Source organism: Myodes glareolus, chromosome 7, assembly GCF_982192425.1.
Source record: "Myodes glareolus chromosome 7, mMyoGla1.1, whole genome shotgun sequence".
Classification (NCBI taxonomy): Eukaryota; Metazoa; Chordata; class Mammalia; order Rodentia; family Cricetidae; genus Myodes; species Myodes glareolus.
Window position 1 is genome coordinate 45469964 of NC_142032.1, and position 15175 is coordinate 45485138.

A 15175-nucleotide genomic window follows, 5' to 3' on the forward strand; every position below is an offset into this window, starting at 1 on the left:
TGTGTGTTTACTCATTTAAATAGTTTTGTTCTTATTAAAACTAGATTTCAGGTGAGTCAAATACTTAAGTATAAGATAATAAATTTTAAAGGTTAAAAAAAAATCTATTGAACATTTGATAATCTTAACAGAAGATTTTGGTATAATATACTTAAATGTTAACAATAGTTGTTTCTGGATCTCAGCTTCTTTAGTATTTGCATTTTTTATGTTTTAAATTATTTATAATGACCATACATTGTTTTGGAAACAGAAACAAAAGTAAGATTTTCATCTTTACTCACAAATTGCTCATTCCAAGAAGCAGATTATGGACCACAGCATCCATCTGCGTGATACTCCGCTCTTCATTTCTTCCTCCTTATCACTGAGATAAATTGTACTAAATACCCTGCTTTAAAAAATGCAGTATTAGAACCTCCCAGGAACTAGGCCTGAACAAGGACCTCTGCCAGTCTGGGCATGAGTGAACCTGGGTACTCCAAGGGAAGAGGGAATAGGCAGGAACCAGAGAACTCGGCGGGCCAGGCATGAGTCTGGGGCCTCAGAGAGAGTATTCCTGAGCCAGGACCTCTGTGGGTTTAGGCATTGGTCTGGGACATCAAAGGGAATAGGCAGGAACCTAGAACCTCTGCAGGTTCAAGTGTGAGTCTGGAACCTCTGAGAAAGTAAGTAGGTCCTCTGTGGGTCTGGAAGCACCCAAGCCTGGGACCTCCAAGGCAGTAGACCAGAAACAGAATGCTTTTCAGGTCCATCTCCAACCCTGGGCTCCCACTTCTACAGGAGGGAATCCAGACCAGGATCTACAGATAAAGGTCAAAGTAGGTAACCTAGGCCAAAGTTGCCCTGAGGCAAATAACTCCACCTTGGGCAACAAATTCCACAGGAGTGGGACTGAATGAGCCACCTAAGACAGGAGGGCCTGAGGAAACAAGCTCCCCTGGGAGCAGAAGCCAGGACCAAATCCTGTCCTGGGAGCCAACCCAGTTCCAGAACACTGGTGGATCAGGATTGAGCCAGCGACAATATCCAGAGTCAGCAACCTCCACCAGAACAAATCCAACTCCAAGCCAGGGACTTCTGCAGGAGAGGATCCAGACCAGGATTTACAGAAACAGGGCAAAGCCAGCAACCTAGGCCAAAGTCGACCTGAGACAGCAAACTCAGGGAGCAGAGCAAAGCACAGGAGCGCTGAGCTATCTCCAAAAACATGGAGTAACCAACAGGGTAACTAGAACTGTGACACTGACTGTACCACAAGGAACAACCATCTGAGCTTTGAATTCACTGACACCTAGCAGATTATTCAACAGAATCTCAGACAGCCCCAAGTACACCTATTAGAGGAAAAGATGAGTAAAATAGGTAAGATCACACGCTGTACCACAAAGAGCAACACAATACCAGTAAAACCTAAAGACCCTAAACAGCAATACCTGAACAACCAAATATAGATGAACCAGATGAAAAAGACCTAAAAAATAACTTCAAGAGAATGTTTGAAATTCTTAAAGATGAAATGAGAAATTCCCTTAAAGAAATTGAGGAAAAGACAAACAAAAAATTGGAAGATATCACCAAATCACTTAAAGAAAACCAAGAAAAAGAAATCAAACATATAAAAGAAACTATTCAGGACTTGAAAACAGAAATAGAAACAATAAAGAAAACACAAGCTGAAGGAATTATAGAAACAGAAATCATGAGAAAAAGATCAGGAACCACAAATGCAAGCATGAACAGCAGAATACAAGAAATGGAAGAGAGAATCTCAAGCGCTGAATATACAATAGAGGAAATAGACTCATTAGTTAAAGAAAGCATTAAATCTAACAAAAGCTTAACCCAAAATATCCATGAAATATGGGACACCATGAAAAGACCAAATCTTAGAATAATAGGTATAGAAGAAGTTCAACTCAAAGGCACAGAAAATTTATTTAACAAAATCATAGAAAAAAACTTTCCCTACCTAAAGAAAGATATGCCTATGAAGATACAGAACACCAAATAGACTGGACCCCCCCCCAAAAATAACTCCTCTTACCACATAATAATAATCAAAACACTAAACATACAGAGTAAAGAAAGAATATTAAGAGCTGCAAAGGAAAAAGGCCAAGTTACATATAAAGGTAGACCTATCAGAATTACACCTGATTTCTCATTGGAGACAGTGAAAGCCAGAAGAACATAGTCAAGCATTATGCATTATGCAGCCCAGACTACTATACCCAGGAAAACTGTCGATCACCATAGAAGGACAAAACAAAATATTCCATGGCAAATCTGGATTTCACCAATACCTAGCCATAAACCCAGCCCTACACAAAATACGAGAAGGAAAACTCCAACCCAAGGAAGATGGCTACACCAACAAAAACACAGACAATTGATGATCTCATAACAACAAATCCCGAAGAAAAAAACACACAAATTAACATCACCAACGATGAAAACTAAATTAACAGGAGATAGCAATCACTGGTCATTAATATCCCTTAATGTAAATGGACTCAACTCACCTATTAAAAGGCACAGGCTAACAAATTGGATAACAGAATCCATTCTTCTTCTGCATACAAGAAACACATCTCAACCTTAAAGACAGACATTGTCTCAGAGTAAAGGGTTGGGAAAAAAATATACCAATCAAATGACCCAAGAAACAAGCGGGTGTAGCTATCCTAATGTCTAACAAAATAGACTTCAAGCTAAAATCAGTCAAAAGAGACAAAGAAGAGAAGTTCATATTAGTCACAGGAAAAATCCATCAAAAGGAAATTTCAGTTCCGAACATCTATGCCCCAAATAAAGGGCACCCTCATATGTCAAAGAAACACTTATAAAGCTTAAATCATACAAACTGGCAATCTTACCAAAAGCAATCTACAGATTCAATGCAATGCCCAGCAAAATTCTTCAAAGACCTCAAAAGAACGGTACTCAACTTCATATGGAATAGCAAAAAACCAAGCATAGCCAAAACATTCAATACAATAAAAGAACTTCTGGAGGCATCACACGGTCAAAAAGACGAAACAACAGCCTACAGAATGGGAAAAGATCTTCACTAATCCCACACCAGTCAGAGGTCTGATCTCCAAAATATACAAAGAACTCAAGAAATTGGACACCAAAAGATCACATAATCCAATTAAAAAAAAATGAGTACAGACCTAAGCAGAGAACTCTCAACAAAAATGGCTGAAAGACACTTAAGGAAATGTTCAACATCCTTAGTCCTCAGAGAAATGCAAATCAAAACAACTCTGAGATCCCATCTTACACCTGTAAGAATGGCCAAGATCAAAAACACTGATGACAACTTAGGCTGGAGAGGTTTGGGGGAAAGGGAACACTTCTGCATTGCTGGTGGGAATGCAAGCTGGTACAACCCCTTTGGATGTCAGTGTGGCGATTTCTCAGGAAATTAGGAAACAACCTTCCTCAAGACACAGTAATACCACTTTTGGGTATATATCCAAAGGATGCTCAGTCGTGCCCCAAGGACATGTGGTCAACTATGTTCATAGCAGCTTTGTTTCATAGCCAGAAACTGGAAGCAACCTAAATGCCCCTCGACTGAAGAATGGATAAGGAAAATGTGGTACATTTACACAATGGAGTACTATACAGCAGAAAAAAATAACATTTTGAATTTTGCAGGAAAATGGATGGAGCTAGAAAACACTATTTTGAGTGAGGTAACCCAGACACAGAAAGACAGTTATCACATGTACTCACAGTTGGTTTTTAAACATAAAGCAAAGAAAGCCAGCCTACAAACCACAATCCCAGAGAACTTAGACAACAATGAGGACACTAAGAGAGGTAAATATAGATCTAATCTACATGGGATGTAGAAAGTAAAAAAAGATAAGATTTCCTGAGTAAATTGGAGCATGGGAACCTTGGGGGAGGGTTGAAGGGGGAGGAGAGAGGCAGGGCGGGGAGCAGAGAAAAATGTAGAGCTCAATAAATATCAATAAAAAATTAAAATAAGTGCAGTACTATGGATCAGTATTATGAAGAAGTCTTAGTGGATAAAGACACTATCACAACCTAGTAAAGCCTAAGTTTGATCCCTAGAACCTTCATAATGGTGGAAGGAGAGAACTGTCTACACAATGTACTGTTTGCACATGGCCCACACACATGCACACTGATAATAGATCAAATTTTAAAATAAATATATTTTGACTGTGTATGCATGGTTAAATTGCTTTTATTTTTATTTTCTAGTTTTCTTTAAAATTTATGCCCTTATTTTTATGAGGATGAATATCTTGCCTGTATATGTCTGCACACCATTTTATATGTCAGGTGGCTGCTGTGGCAGTAGAGGAAATGGGATTCCGTGGGACTAGAGTTGCAGTCAGTTATGTGCATTCAGTGGGTGGTGGGAATCAAACCAAATCCTCTGGAAGAGCAGCAGCCAATGAGGTCATCTCTCTAGCTAGCTGGATTGATGCCCAATTTTCTCAAAATATTTAAAACTGTAAAAGACTTGTAGGACTTGCTTTTTTAATTAAAATTTTTTATTTAGATGTAATGATTTGCCACATATAGTTTGTTTATTCATTATTGTTGTTATGTAATGGTCTATTTCATGACCTTTTGTCACAAGTCAATTTCTTTTCTGTGGCCACTTTCATGTTTTAGCTTCTTGATGTTAAAGTATAGCATGGTTCATTGCATTCTTTAGTCCCAGGTTTCAAAATTCTAATTTATTTCGTCTAATTTCTTAATTTATTTACTTGAAAAGAAAATGAATGCTTCTAACATTTTAATATAGGTATTTCAAAGTGTTGATTCAAGAAATGGATCTCAGATTGGATCTTGGGTTTGTGTATGCCATAGCAGACCTTGTCACAAAAGCTGAGGTGGCTGAGAACACAGAGGTAAGACTTAAAGTGACAGCATCTGACAGGAAAGGATATGAAAAGAGACAGTCTAAGAAAATATTACCAAACTTTGTAGGTAAAGTTGTAGTTACTACCTGATCAAATTCAAGAGTCTCTCAGCACATCTTAAATGTTTATATACTACATAAATGTGAATGTGCTTTCTCCCTGTAACATTTGCATGCACAGAATCATACCATGAGCTGCTGGTTCATAATTAATTTTTTATTTATGAGAATTTCATACATGTATACAATGAAATATCATATTCATCCCCATTTCCTCTCCAGCTGCCTTCGATCTCTATCACTTGGCATGTTTTTAGTGCTTCTCTGTGTTGTGTTATGTATCAACATGTCATTCCAACTAACAGTCCTTTACCTGGGTTTGTTGTACTGCACCTGTTTATTTGTCGCTCGCTTGAATCTGGATTGCTTTTACATTTTTTCTAGAACGATGATGTTCTTTATGGACATAATTTTCTGTCAACGTAGACTATTCATTTTTCATATATATACATGCCTAGGAGTAGAATTGCTAAGTAACATAGTAATTATGTTTCATCAAATTTAATCTTTTAAAAAATTCACCAGCAATTTCATGTGTTCAATCATTTTAAAATTTTAATTTCTAAAGTGACTCTGCCATGCTTCCATCTTACCATCTTTAGTTCCAGAATGTGAGAACTCTGATTTCTCATCCTTACCTACAACAATTATTGTTTGTGGTTTTCGTTCTGGCTATCCTAGTGGGTAGAAACTGGCTCCTCACTGGGGCTTGTATGTCTGATATTGATACTAGTTTTTTTTTAACATTTAGTTGCTTGTGGGGAGGTAAGAGTATGCCATAACATGCATGTGGTGGTCACTTACCAGCTCACAGGAGTTGGTCCTCTCCTTTCTCCATGTGAGTGCCAAGATCAGGTTTGGCATTGTCTTTACCCACTGAGCCCACCTAGCCCCCTGCTGAGAATCTCTTGATGTGCTAGCTATGTGTGTATCTTCAGTGGAAAGTGTCTGCTCAGGCTCCTCAGGTTATATAATGGGCTGTCTTCTTCCTGTTGAATTTCCAGAGTTCTCTGTGCATCCTAATTGGTCTTTGACAGGCCATATGATTTTTCAAACATTTTCTAATGTTCTGGTGAGAAGCACAGAAGTTTTTAATGTTAAGAAAATACAAAATATTTTTTCATTTGTTATTCATGCTTTTAATATGCTTTTTAAAAATCATTTGCTAAATCCTGTGTCATAACTATTTTACCATGTAGCTAAGTCTTTAAAGCCTAAACTTTTACAGCTACGTTTTGATCCATTTGTCTTATTTCTATGTATGTGTGACATAAAGACCCCAGTTCTGGAAATAACTGACAGCTGCCTCAGCAGCATGTTTTGAAACACTGCTTGTTCCTATATTGCATAGTTGGATTCTTTTTGCAAGAAAAAACTAAATAATTTTATTTCTGAAATCTGTATGTCTGTCATTTTGCCAGCCTTAATTTTTCTCATTGTCAGTGAGTTCCATAACTGGGGTATGATCCAGTACTTTGTTGTTCTTTTTGAAGATTATTTAGGCTAACTTGAGCCCTTGCAGTTACATATGAATTTTTAAATAAGTTTGTCAAGTTCTTCAAACAATTCATTGTCATTTTCAGAGTGTAGATTTTGCACTTTAAATGTATTCTTAGGTGTTTATTTTTGCTGGGCTATTATGCATGAAGTTGTATATATTATATGGTTTCAGCGTGGGGTTATAATGCTGGTACATATAGGAATACAACTGCTCTTCATATGTAGCTCTTGTCATTTACAGCATACTGTGTTAGTTTGTTGCCTCTATTATGTATCTTTTGGCTTTCCTATTTAATATCAGATCATCTGAAAAAAGTAGTTCTATTTCTTTGGTTTTTGGTGCGTGTGCTTTTGCTTTTTCATCCTTGTTTGCCTTCCTTGAAGCTAGTGAGATAGTCAACAGCCATGAGAAATATGCATTGGTGGATTGTTTCTGATCATAGAGTAAGATTTTCAGTGTTAGGTTACCCTGAGTTCTTTCTAGTTTTTGATGGTGTATTTAATAATTACATTTATTTGGTATTGTTCATATACATTGCGGGGGGCGCTGCTGCTTGACCAGCAAGCAGAACGACCACGAAATCGAGAATCCTTCCCAAATCACACCTTTATTGGAGCACTCGGTTGAAGGGGAAAGCAGGGAACGAGAGAGGGAGAGAGAGAGAGAGAGAGAGAGAGGGAGAGCAAGGGGGAGAGGAAGTGAGAGAGAGCGTGAAAGGCCCAGAGGAAGCTGCTTTTAAAGGGTGGAGGGACTCGGAAACTGTCCTGATTGGTGAATACCGTTCTGCTAGTGCCCGGGGGTTCCGGATAGGCTAGGGAACCAAGGCTCAGTTGCGCATGTGCAGGCAAGGGCACTCAACCCCATGTGGCTATGCCAAATATGGACTTGTATACCTCCAAGCTGTAGGACCACCTGTGCCATCTCGTAATGGCGATTTCTCCAGGTGGCTCCTTACAATACATCATGCAGACAAATTTGGTTTTCCAGTATTTGGCTAAAGACTTTTATGCTCATATTCTTAAAAGATAATAGTCTATGGTTTTCTTGTGTCCTTCTTATTTTGGTTTTTATGTTGGAATAGTAATGGCTTTATATTATGGGTTAAGAAATGTCTCTTCTTCCTCTGCTTTTTGGAGGCATTTGTGAAGCTCTGATCCTCTTGAAATGTTTGCTAGAATTCAGTAGTGGTGCAGCTGTACTAGCGTTTCCCTTTCAGGTAGTTTTAGGGTCACACCTCACTGCTTAGAGATCATTTTAAATGGTCACTTTCTTCTTGAGTCAGTTTCACCACTTTACTGGGATTTTTAGGAATCTGTCTATTTCATCTGAGTTTTCTAGTTTATTGGCAGAAAATTATTGATGGTATTTCTTTATAAGCCATTTATTTTGGTAAATCCTGAAATAAAGTTCCCTCTACAGTCCTTTCAAAGAATCAGTTTTTCATTTTCATTGTTTATTCTACTGTTTTACTACTGTCTGTGTTGCTTTAATTATTCTTTATTCATAACCCCTTCCTCCTTGCTTTTGTGTTCTTTTTAATTTTCTAGGTAGGAGATTTGACTATTGCCTTGAAATTTGTTCACTTCCCTTATTAGTTAAATAGTGTGTGTGTGCACATGTGTTTGCTTTTACAGATGTGAGAGGGTATGTGTGCACATGTGTGTGAGTGCCAGAGTTTGATATTTTTCAAGTGAAAGTGGAGTTCACTCATTTGCTTTGATTGACTGACCAACAAGCCTCAGGAATCTTCCTCCCCTGAGGTGAGATTCCAAGCATACTCTGTTGTACTTGGATTTTTACTCGGTTCTGTGAGAATCAAACTCAGCTCCTCACTTGTACAGCAGTCTCTTTTCAATATAAGTATATATAATACATTACTTAGTTTAATCATGTAAGAAAAGTAATGAAAAAATATGTGTTATGTTATCTTTCTAAATATATAGACATGTGGGGGGTGAACAGACAATTGATTGCTTATACATAGGAGAAAAAAAAACAAGTTGTTTTGCCTTCTTCCTCTCCTTTCCCCCTCCTGTTCTTCCTTTAAATCTTTCTCCTCATAATTCCTCTTCTCTTTTCACATATAATTATTTATATATGTAATTATACATACTTACAAATTGTAATTAAAGTTGTAGTTATATTAAATCTTGATTCTGTATATGAGAAATAACAATGCTTGCCTTTCTGAGTGTGGCTTATTTTATACTTACTTTTTTCCTGGGATTTTTGTTCTTTTGTTCTAATTCAAATTAAAGTTTGAAGTCATGTGATGTCTAATTTGTCTGCTTGACACACTCTAAAATCACCTGTAAAAAAGACTCTCAGTTGAGGAATTGTCTTAATTAGGTTGGCCTATGATGTCTGAGTTTTGAGGGCTGTCTTGAAAACATGAACTGATGGGAAGAGGCCCAGCCAAATTGTGGGAGGCACCATCCCCAGCTTTGGGTCCTGGATTGTGTAGGGTAGGAAAAAGTAAAGTGAGTAAGTAGCACGCCCACTCTCCATGGAGTCACTCTCTGCCTGTCTGTGAATGTGGCTACCCCACAGTGATGCACTGTAACCTAGAATTGTAAGCTGATCGTCCTTTACTCCATTAAAATTACTTGTGTTGACGTATTTCATAGCAACAGAAAACAAAACTAAAACGATTAGTTGCTTTGAGTTTCAGAAAACTCAAACTACATGATTTTTGTATCATGTAGGTTAGTTAGCCACAGATTCTCAGACTTTATCTTGGAATATTCTTTCTGGCTTCTTCACTTCCAAAAGTAGTTATGCTGTCCTTGGATGGCTAGTCAGCGGGGCATACAACACTCTGAGTACTGTTCCTTCCTGCCTTTTACAAAATCAGCACTTACCTTCTGGCTTCTGTACATCAGCTTTCTGCTTTTAAGATTTTTCTCTGGTATTTTCCAGCATTACTATTAGTATTATTAACATTATTTTTACATCTGTTGTACTTGAACTGAGTTCACACATTTCCTGGATATGTATTTTATTTTTCAGTAATTTAGGGAGAGTTTCAGGCAGTATTAGGAATATTGGTTTTATTTTTATTTGTCTGTCCCTGCTTCTTAATACAGGTATAATTACCTATGTGAATATGTTTGATGGTATCCAGCATAATTTAGAATCTGTTCAGTTTTTACTTTTATTAACTACAAAATTTCTGTAACTTCAAGTTCTTGGGACGTTTTTTCAGGACACAGAAGTAACATAGGTCTGTGCATATTTGGAAAGGAAGTGTTAATGATTACCAAAATTAAAACCGCTGCTACCTCACGCAAAATTATTCAGTGCCTTTTCCTTTTTACATTTGTACTACTGGTCTCTAACTGCTGCAAGACAGACATAAAGTGCTGCAGACTGTTATAGAACTGTGTTTAGAAAAGCAAATAAACAGAAAAAAATATGTTGCTGGAATGTGTTGGTGCTCTCTTAAAATAGGATCTGTAGTCACATGATGAAAAACTGGATACCATTTAATAGAAACTTAAAAGATACGTATATCATGTGGTTTGTGGCAGACTTTCTGGCAGGAACAATACAAGTTACTTCTGAGACAGTAACTTCCAGTTACGGGTAATGTTGACTCTGAGTGTTAGTTTGTTTTTGTTTTTTTTTTTAACCTGTGACGCATTAAATTTAAATATCTTACATATTTACATATAAGCATACCTTTTGGTGCTTATATTTCTTGTATAGGTTGAATATTTTCATAAGGATGTAGAAACATTTGAACAAGAGTATGAAACAGTTTCATCAGTAGATCAATCTCAAATCAATCTCTTCGAGTATTTCCATATATCTCCTATCAAGGTAAGGAACTACACAATTTTTGTTTTTTAAACTAAATAGTTAGAAATTGATTTGATGTTTTAGGGAATTAGCACTTAAATTATCTTCTGTAACAACATAGTAATTGTATAGTTTTACAGTTACAGATATAAATAACAGAGGAATTGATCCTTTACATTTTTAAAAGAGTATATTTTATCATTTAGAAATAATATTGAAATTATATATAACCTATGTCTATATCTTGACCTTTTGACTTTATTTTTTTTAGTAAATTGTGATAATTTTTAAAGTTTCATATATGATGATTGTTTTAGTTGTTAGTTCGTTATTAAGTGAACTTCAGAATCAGAAGGTCAGTGTACACATGCATGCATGCACACTACAGCACAAAAAGAGTTGAGCACAGAATATAATTATAAGTTTTAATTATTTTAGTTATTGTGTGTGAGTGTTTGGTGTGTGTGCACACAATGTGTATATGTGAGTATAGGCCTGTCTTTGTCATGGTGGATAGGAGGTTAGAAGATAACCTTCTCTCCTTCCACCATGGGTTTTGGGTTTGAACTCAATTTGACAGAATTATCTTGCAAGTAATTTTACCCACTGAGCCATCTCGCCAGCCCAAATCTAAGTCTAATGTGTGCATGCGCTTGTCATTTGCGAACATGGAGACTTGTAGGAGTCAGTTTTTTCCTTTGGCCATGTGGTTTCCAAGGATTGAATTCAGGCTGTCAGACTTGGCAGCTCCTTTATATACTACTAAGCCATCTTGCTAGTGCTAATCTAAATTGCTAACATAATTTCTACAAGTTATTTGTAGCACATTAAATTATTGCACAATCATACACACATACATATATACATACATACATACTCAGACAAATACACACATGCAGTACAACACAAAAGTGCTTTTAAACTGGTTTTATTGTGCTAACCTAATTCTAACAGTTGAATTTGTAAACTTTAGGAAATATGTGGTTATTATTAACAACTTCAAAATCTAAGTCACTAACGTTACTAACAAATATATTGAGTGAACATTTTCCTAGGATCAGCACAATGCCATGAGAATAGCGTCGAAGATGGGTGTAATAGTATATGTAAGCTCAGCACTCATGATGCTGAGGAAAGAAGGATTCCAAGTCCAGATAGTCTGGGCTATGTACTCACATCCTGTCTCATAAAAATATAAAAGGAGTAGAATTCAATTATGACATCTTAAATGGTGAAGTTTAAATTAAATTTTAAATTGCAGAGGTATGTTGGGTTTTGACTTAAGCTCTTAGTTACTGGGTTTTGGCATAATTCAAGGAACTTTAAGATCTTATTTATGGTTTAATGAACTCAATATTAAACTATTTTGTGTAAGTTAAAGTTGTCACTATGGTGAAAGTGCTCCAATGTATTTCTTTATCTTTTCAGTTGCATTTGAGTGTTTCACTGAGCTCTGGTAGAGAAGAAGCTAAAGATTCAGGACAACGTGGAGGACTGATTCCTGTTCATTCTTTAAATCTTTTGCTGAAGAGTATTGGTGCCACCCTTACAGATGTGCAAGATGTAGTTTTTAAGTATGGTTAATACTTAAATCTATAAACTGATGAATGGTTCATTTATGTTCACCTAAAATTTTTGTAAATGTGAAAAGCATATTGAAAATTATGGGTGAATTGTGGTTTCGGTCTTTAAGAGGGTTATAATCAAAATAATTCCGAGTATTTTACCTGACCTTAATGACTTAGTTAAGACTAAATTTTAAGTAATTTCCTTAAGAAAAAGAGATGTGGGATATTTAGTTTTATATATTTTAGAAACTCTACTTTGAATTAAGGTTCCTTGAAAGAAGTGGATACTTAAAAGATATGATGACATCCACTAAAACAGTTTACCTGAGCTAACGGGAGCTCACCCACTCCGGGCAAACTAGACCCTCTGAATGTGGGTGACAGTTGTATGAGTGGGGCAGAGTGCGGGGCCACCGGTAGACTCCAAGATTTATTCCTACTTCCTTTTTGGGAACCCATTCTCTTTGAAGGGATACTTTGCTCAGCTTAGATATAGTAGGAAAGGCCTTGGACCTTCCCCAAAGCAAAGTGCCTTACCCTCTCTGAGGAGTGGATGGGGCGGGGGTAGGTGGAGGGAATGGGAGAAGGGGAGGGAGTGGGAACTGGGATTGTTATGTAAAATGAAAGAAAGGTAGTTTGTTTTCTTTTTAAAAAAAATAAAAATAAAGAATAGATAAGGCTTGCAAGTCCATCAGATGAAGACTTTTCAGTGAATATGTGACTGGACAGAATAGAAGGAAGTGGACAATGAAGGGATCAATTTAAATGTATTGTAGTCAAGCATTTATTTTTAGACTAGACATTGCGGGACACACGTGCAGCCCTGCCCTTTAGAGGCTGAGATGGAAAGGTGACTGAAGTTCAGGAGTTCACGATGAGCACGTGCAGCAGAGTGAGAGCTCATCTCCAAAGCAGACAAAACTCATATTTATACTCGAGTGTGAGTAGCCTACAGGAGTGTCTGAGTAGAGACTGTTTTAGAAAAGAATGCTCTTTCCAGGTAACACGTCTTAGCATGCCTGCTTAGTAAGAGCAGCATGAGAGTCAGAGGCAACTCTGAGTCTAACTAGAAAACAGTCAGCACAAGAGCACAGGTCTGAAGGCATCAGAATAAAGTGGGAATGGATCTTTCTGTTTTCATGGTCAGCAAAAAGAGTTCTCCAGTTAGTGAGTTAGTTGCTGCCTCTGTTAGTTAGTCCTAGTTAGTCCTCGAAGGAAGACCGGCAGGCAGCAGCAGAAACCTGGGCATTCCCAGGTGGCCCCTCAGTCATCTCAGCTTGTCAAAACATTTTTTTGGGGGGTCTTTTAGGGCAGAGTTGGGAAATAGTTCTATAAGTCCATGGCTGAGATCTTTGTCTTAGTCTTCAGTGTTTTTTTCTATAGGATATGAGTTAAAGATTTTGTCAGGTCATTAGAGAATTTCTTTCACTAGAATGTGCCAAGAATTATATTGAATAAATGTATTGGGAGACATCTGAAGATGAAAATTCTAAAGAAAATAAAACTAGTCATCAATATCTTTTTAAAAGAATTGTTCCCCTCCATGCAGACATAAATGTTTGTATATATACATATATTTGTTAACTTTTTTTCAGACTTGCCTTTATTGAACTCAACTACCAGTTCCGTACAACATCTGAACTGCAATCTGAAGTAATAAGACACTATTCAAAACAGGTTAGTGTGAGATTACCTTAAAAATGGATAGAAATATGTGAGCTAGTCAGGCCTTCTGCATGTCCATGCATGTGCACTATAAATGTGTCAGGAAAGCAAATAACAGTTTTCAAATTTTTAAACATGGTTTTTCCTCCTCAGATTTATTAAGAACTTCAGCCCAACCACCGTTTCAATTTTTTGTCCTTGTTCGTAAAACGAAACAAAATAAAAAACATCATTAGAATTTTTTCTGAATCAGTATGGATTAGAAATACATATATTTTTTAATAATATGTTAATTCATCATGCTTAGTTTCTTCAAACTTTCAGTCACTGATGAACACAAATATTTTTAGTGTGGAGTTATTGAGTCCACTACATGCCTTGTTTCTGTGAATCTGTTCAACTTTAGAAAGATTCCTCTATCTCAAGATTTAGACCTGAGTTCTGGGCGTGCATTTCACTTTTGCCATGTGCTGTGACACTGGGAAATCTGTAAGATGCTGGTAGCAGTAGCTCACAAGTAATGGAACACCGAAAACCTTTTTTGTGTTCTAGACTCTGGAATCTAGAGTTTCTTTTTATCTCTTTTCACAGTAACACCAAGTTGCTTTTCAAAAACTAAGTATAAGGTTGTGTGAAGTGGCTTAGTCACTTGAAGTACTTGCCTTGTAAGCTTGACGACCTGAGTTTGAGCCCCAGAACCCATGTAAATATGCCAAGTGTGCTAGTATGTTCTTATAGTCCCAGCACTGAGTAGTCAGAGACACAGTCACTGGGGTTTACGTGCCATCAGTCTAGGCTCATAAGAGCCTGTCTCAAAGAAGAATGATCGTATTCCTCAAGATGATGCCTAAGGTTGACCCCTGCCTTCCACAGTTACCCACACACAGTATGTACCTCCACATACATTACAAACACATGTTTTTAGTAATTATTTTTAAATGACGAATCAAGATAAGAGGACTGGAGAACACTCACTGTTCTTCCCGAGTATGATGGTTTGATTCTCAGAATCCACATGGCAGCCCACAATTTCTGTAACTCCAGTCCCAGGGCATCTAACACCTTCTTCTGGCCTCTGAGGATACTGTATGCATGTGGTACACCAATATGTATGGAGGCAAAACACCCATATAAATAAAATAAAATGCAAAAAAGGAATAGTGATAAAGTTTAGGTCTTGAGATTTGTAATAAAGATGTTAGCCTGCGCAAACTGGATGTGTCTGCTATCCTCTCATGACGTTGATACTCATGTTTCATTTTTAGGCTATTAAGCAAATGTATGTACTCATTCTCGGACTTGATGTTTTGGGAAATCCCTTTGGCTTAATTAGAGAATTTTCAGAAGGCGTAGAAGCATTTTTTTATGAACCTTACCAGGTAAAATATTTATCTTTGTATTATGTAATGAAGAGTATAAAGTAATGATTTCCTACTATATAAAACATTTTTTGTTAACTTAAACTGTACGCATAAACTAGTTTTGAGAGACCTACAAAATTACATTTATTTTAATAGGAGCAACTTCTACCTTTTTCCTTCAAATTTCAACTTAAGCTTTTGTTAAGATCCCTAACTTTAAGTGTTGTTTTAAGATAAAACCATGAATACAGTTTAGATTGTAGGAAAAGGAAGCTTACCATGGATGGTAGTTTTGTTTTGCACA

The 15175-nt window shown here is 36.8% G+C and overlaps 1 protein-coding gene across 7 annotated transcripts in view; it reads left to right on the forward strand.

Moving 5' to 3' along the window:
* Nucleotides 1-15175, forward strand: part of Vps13a (vacuolar protein sorting 13 homolog A) — a 207091-nt gene that overhangs the window by 155903 nt on the left and 36013 nt on the right. For all 7 annotated transcript variants that reach the window (XM_087908056.1, XM_087908058.1, XM_087908057.1 and 4 more), the window contains exons 59-63: nt 4799-4904; nt 10185-10298; nt 11706-11851; nt 13441-13522; nt 14776-14889. In XM_087908056.1, coding sequence (XP_087764182.1) covers nt 4799-4904; nt 10185-10298; nt 11706-11851; nt 13441-13522; nt 14776-14889 — 562 coding nt within the window. The remainder of the gene's footprint in view (nt 1-4798; nt 4905-10184; nt 10299-11705; nt 11852-13440; nt 13523-14775; nt 14890-15175) is intronic.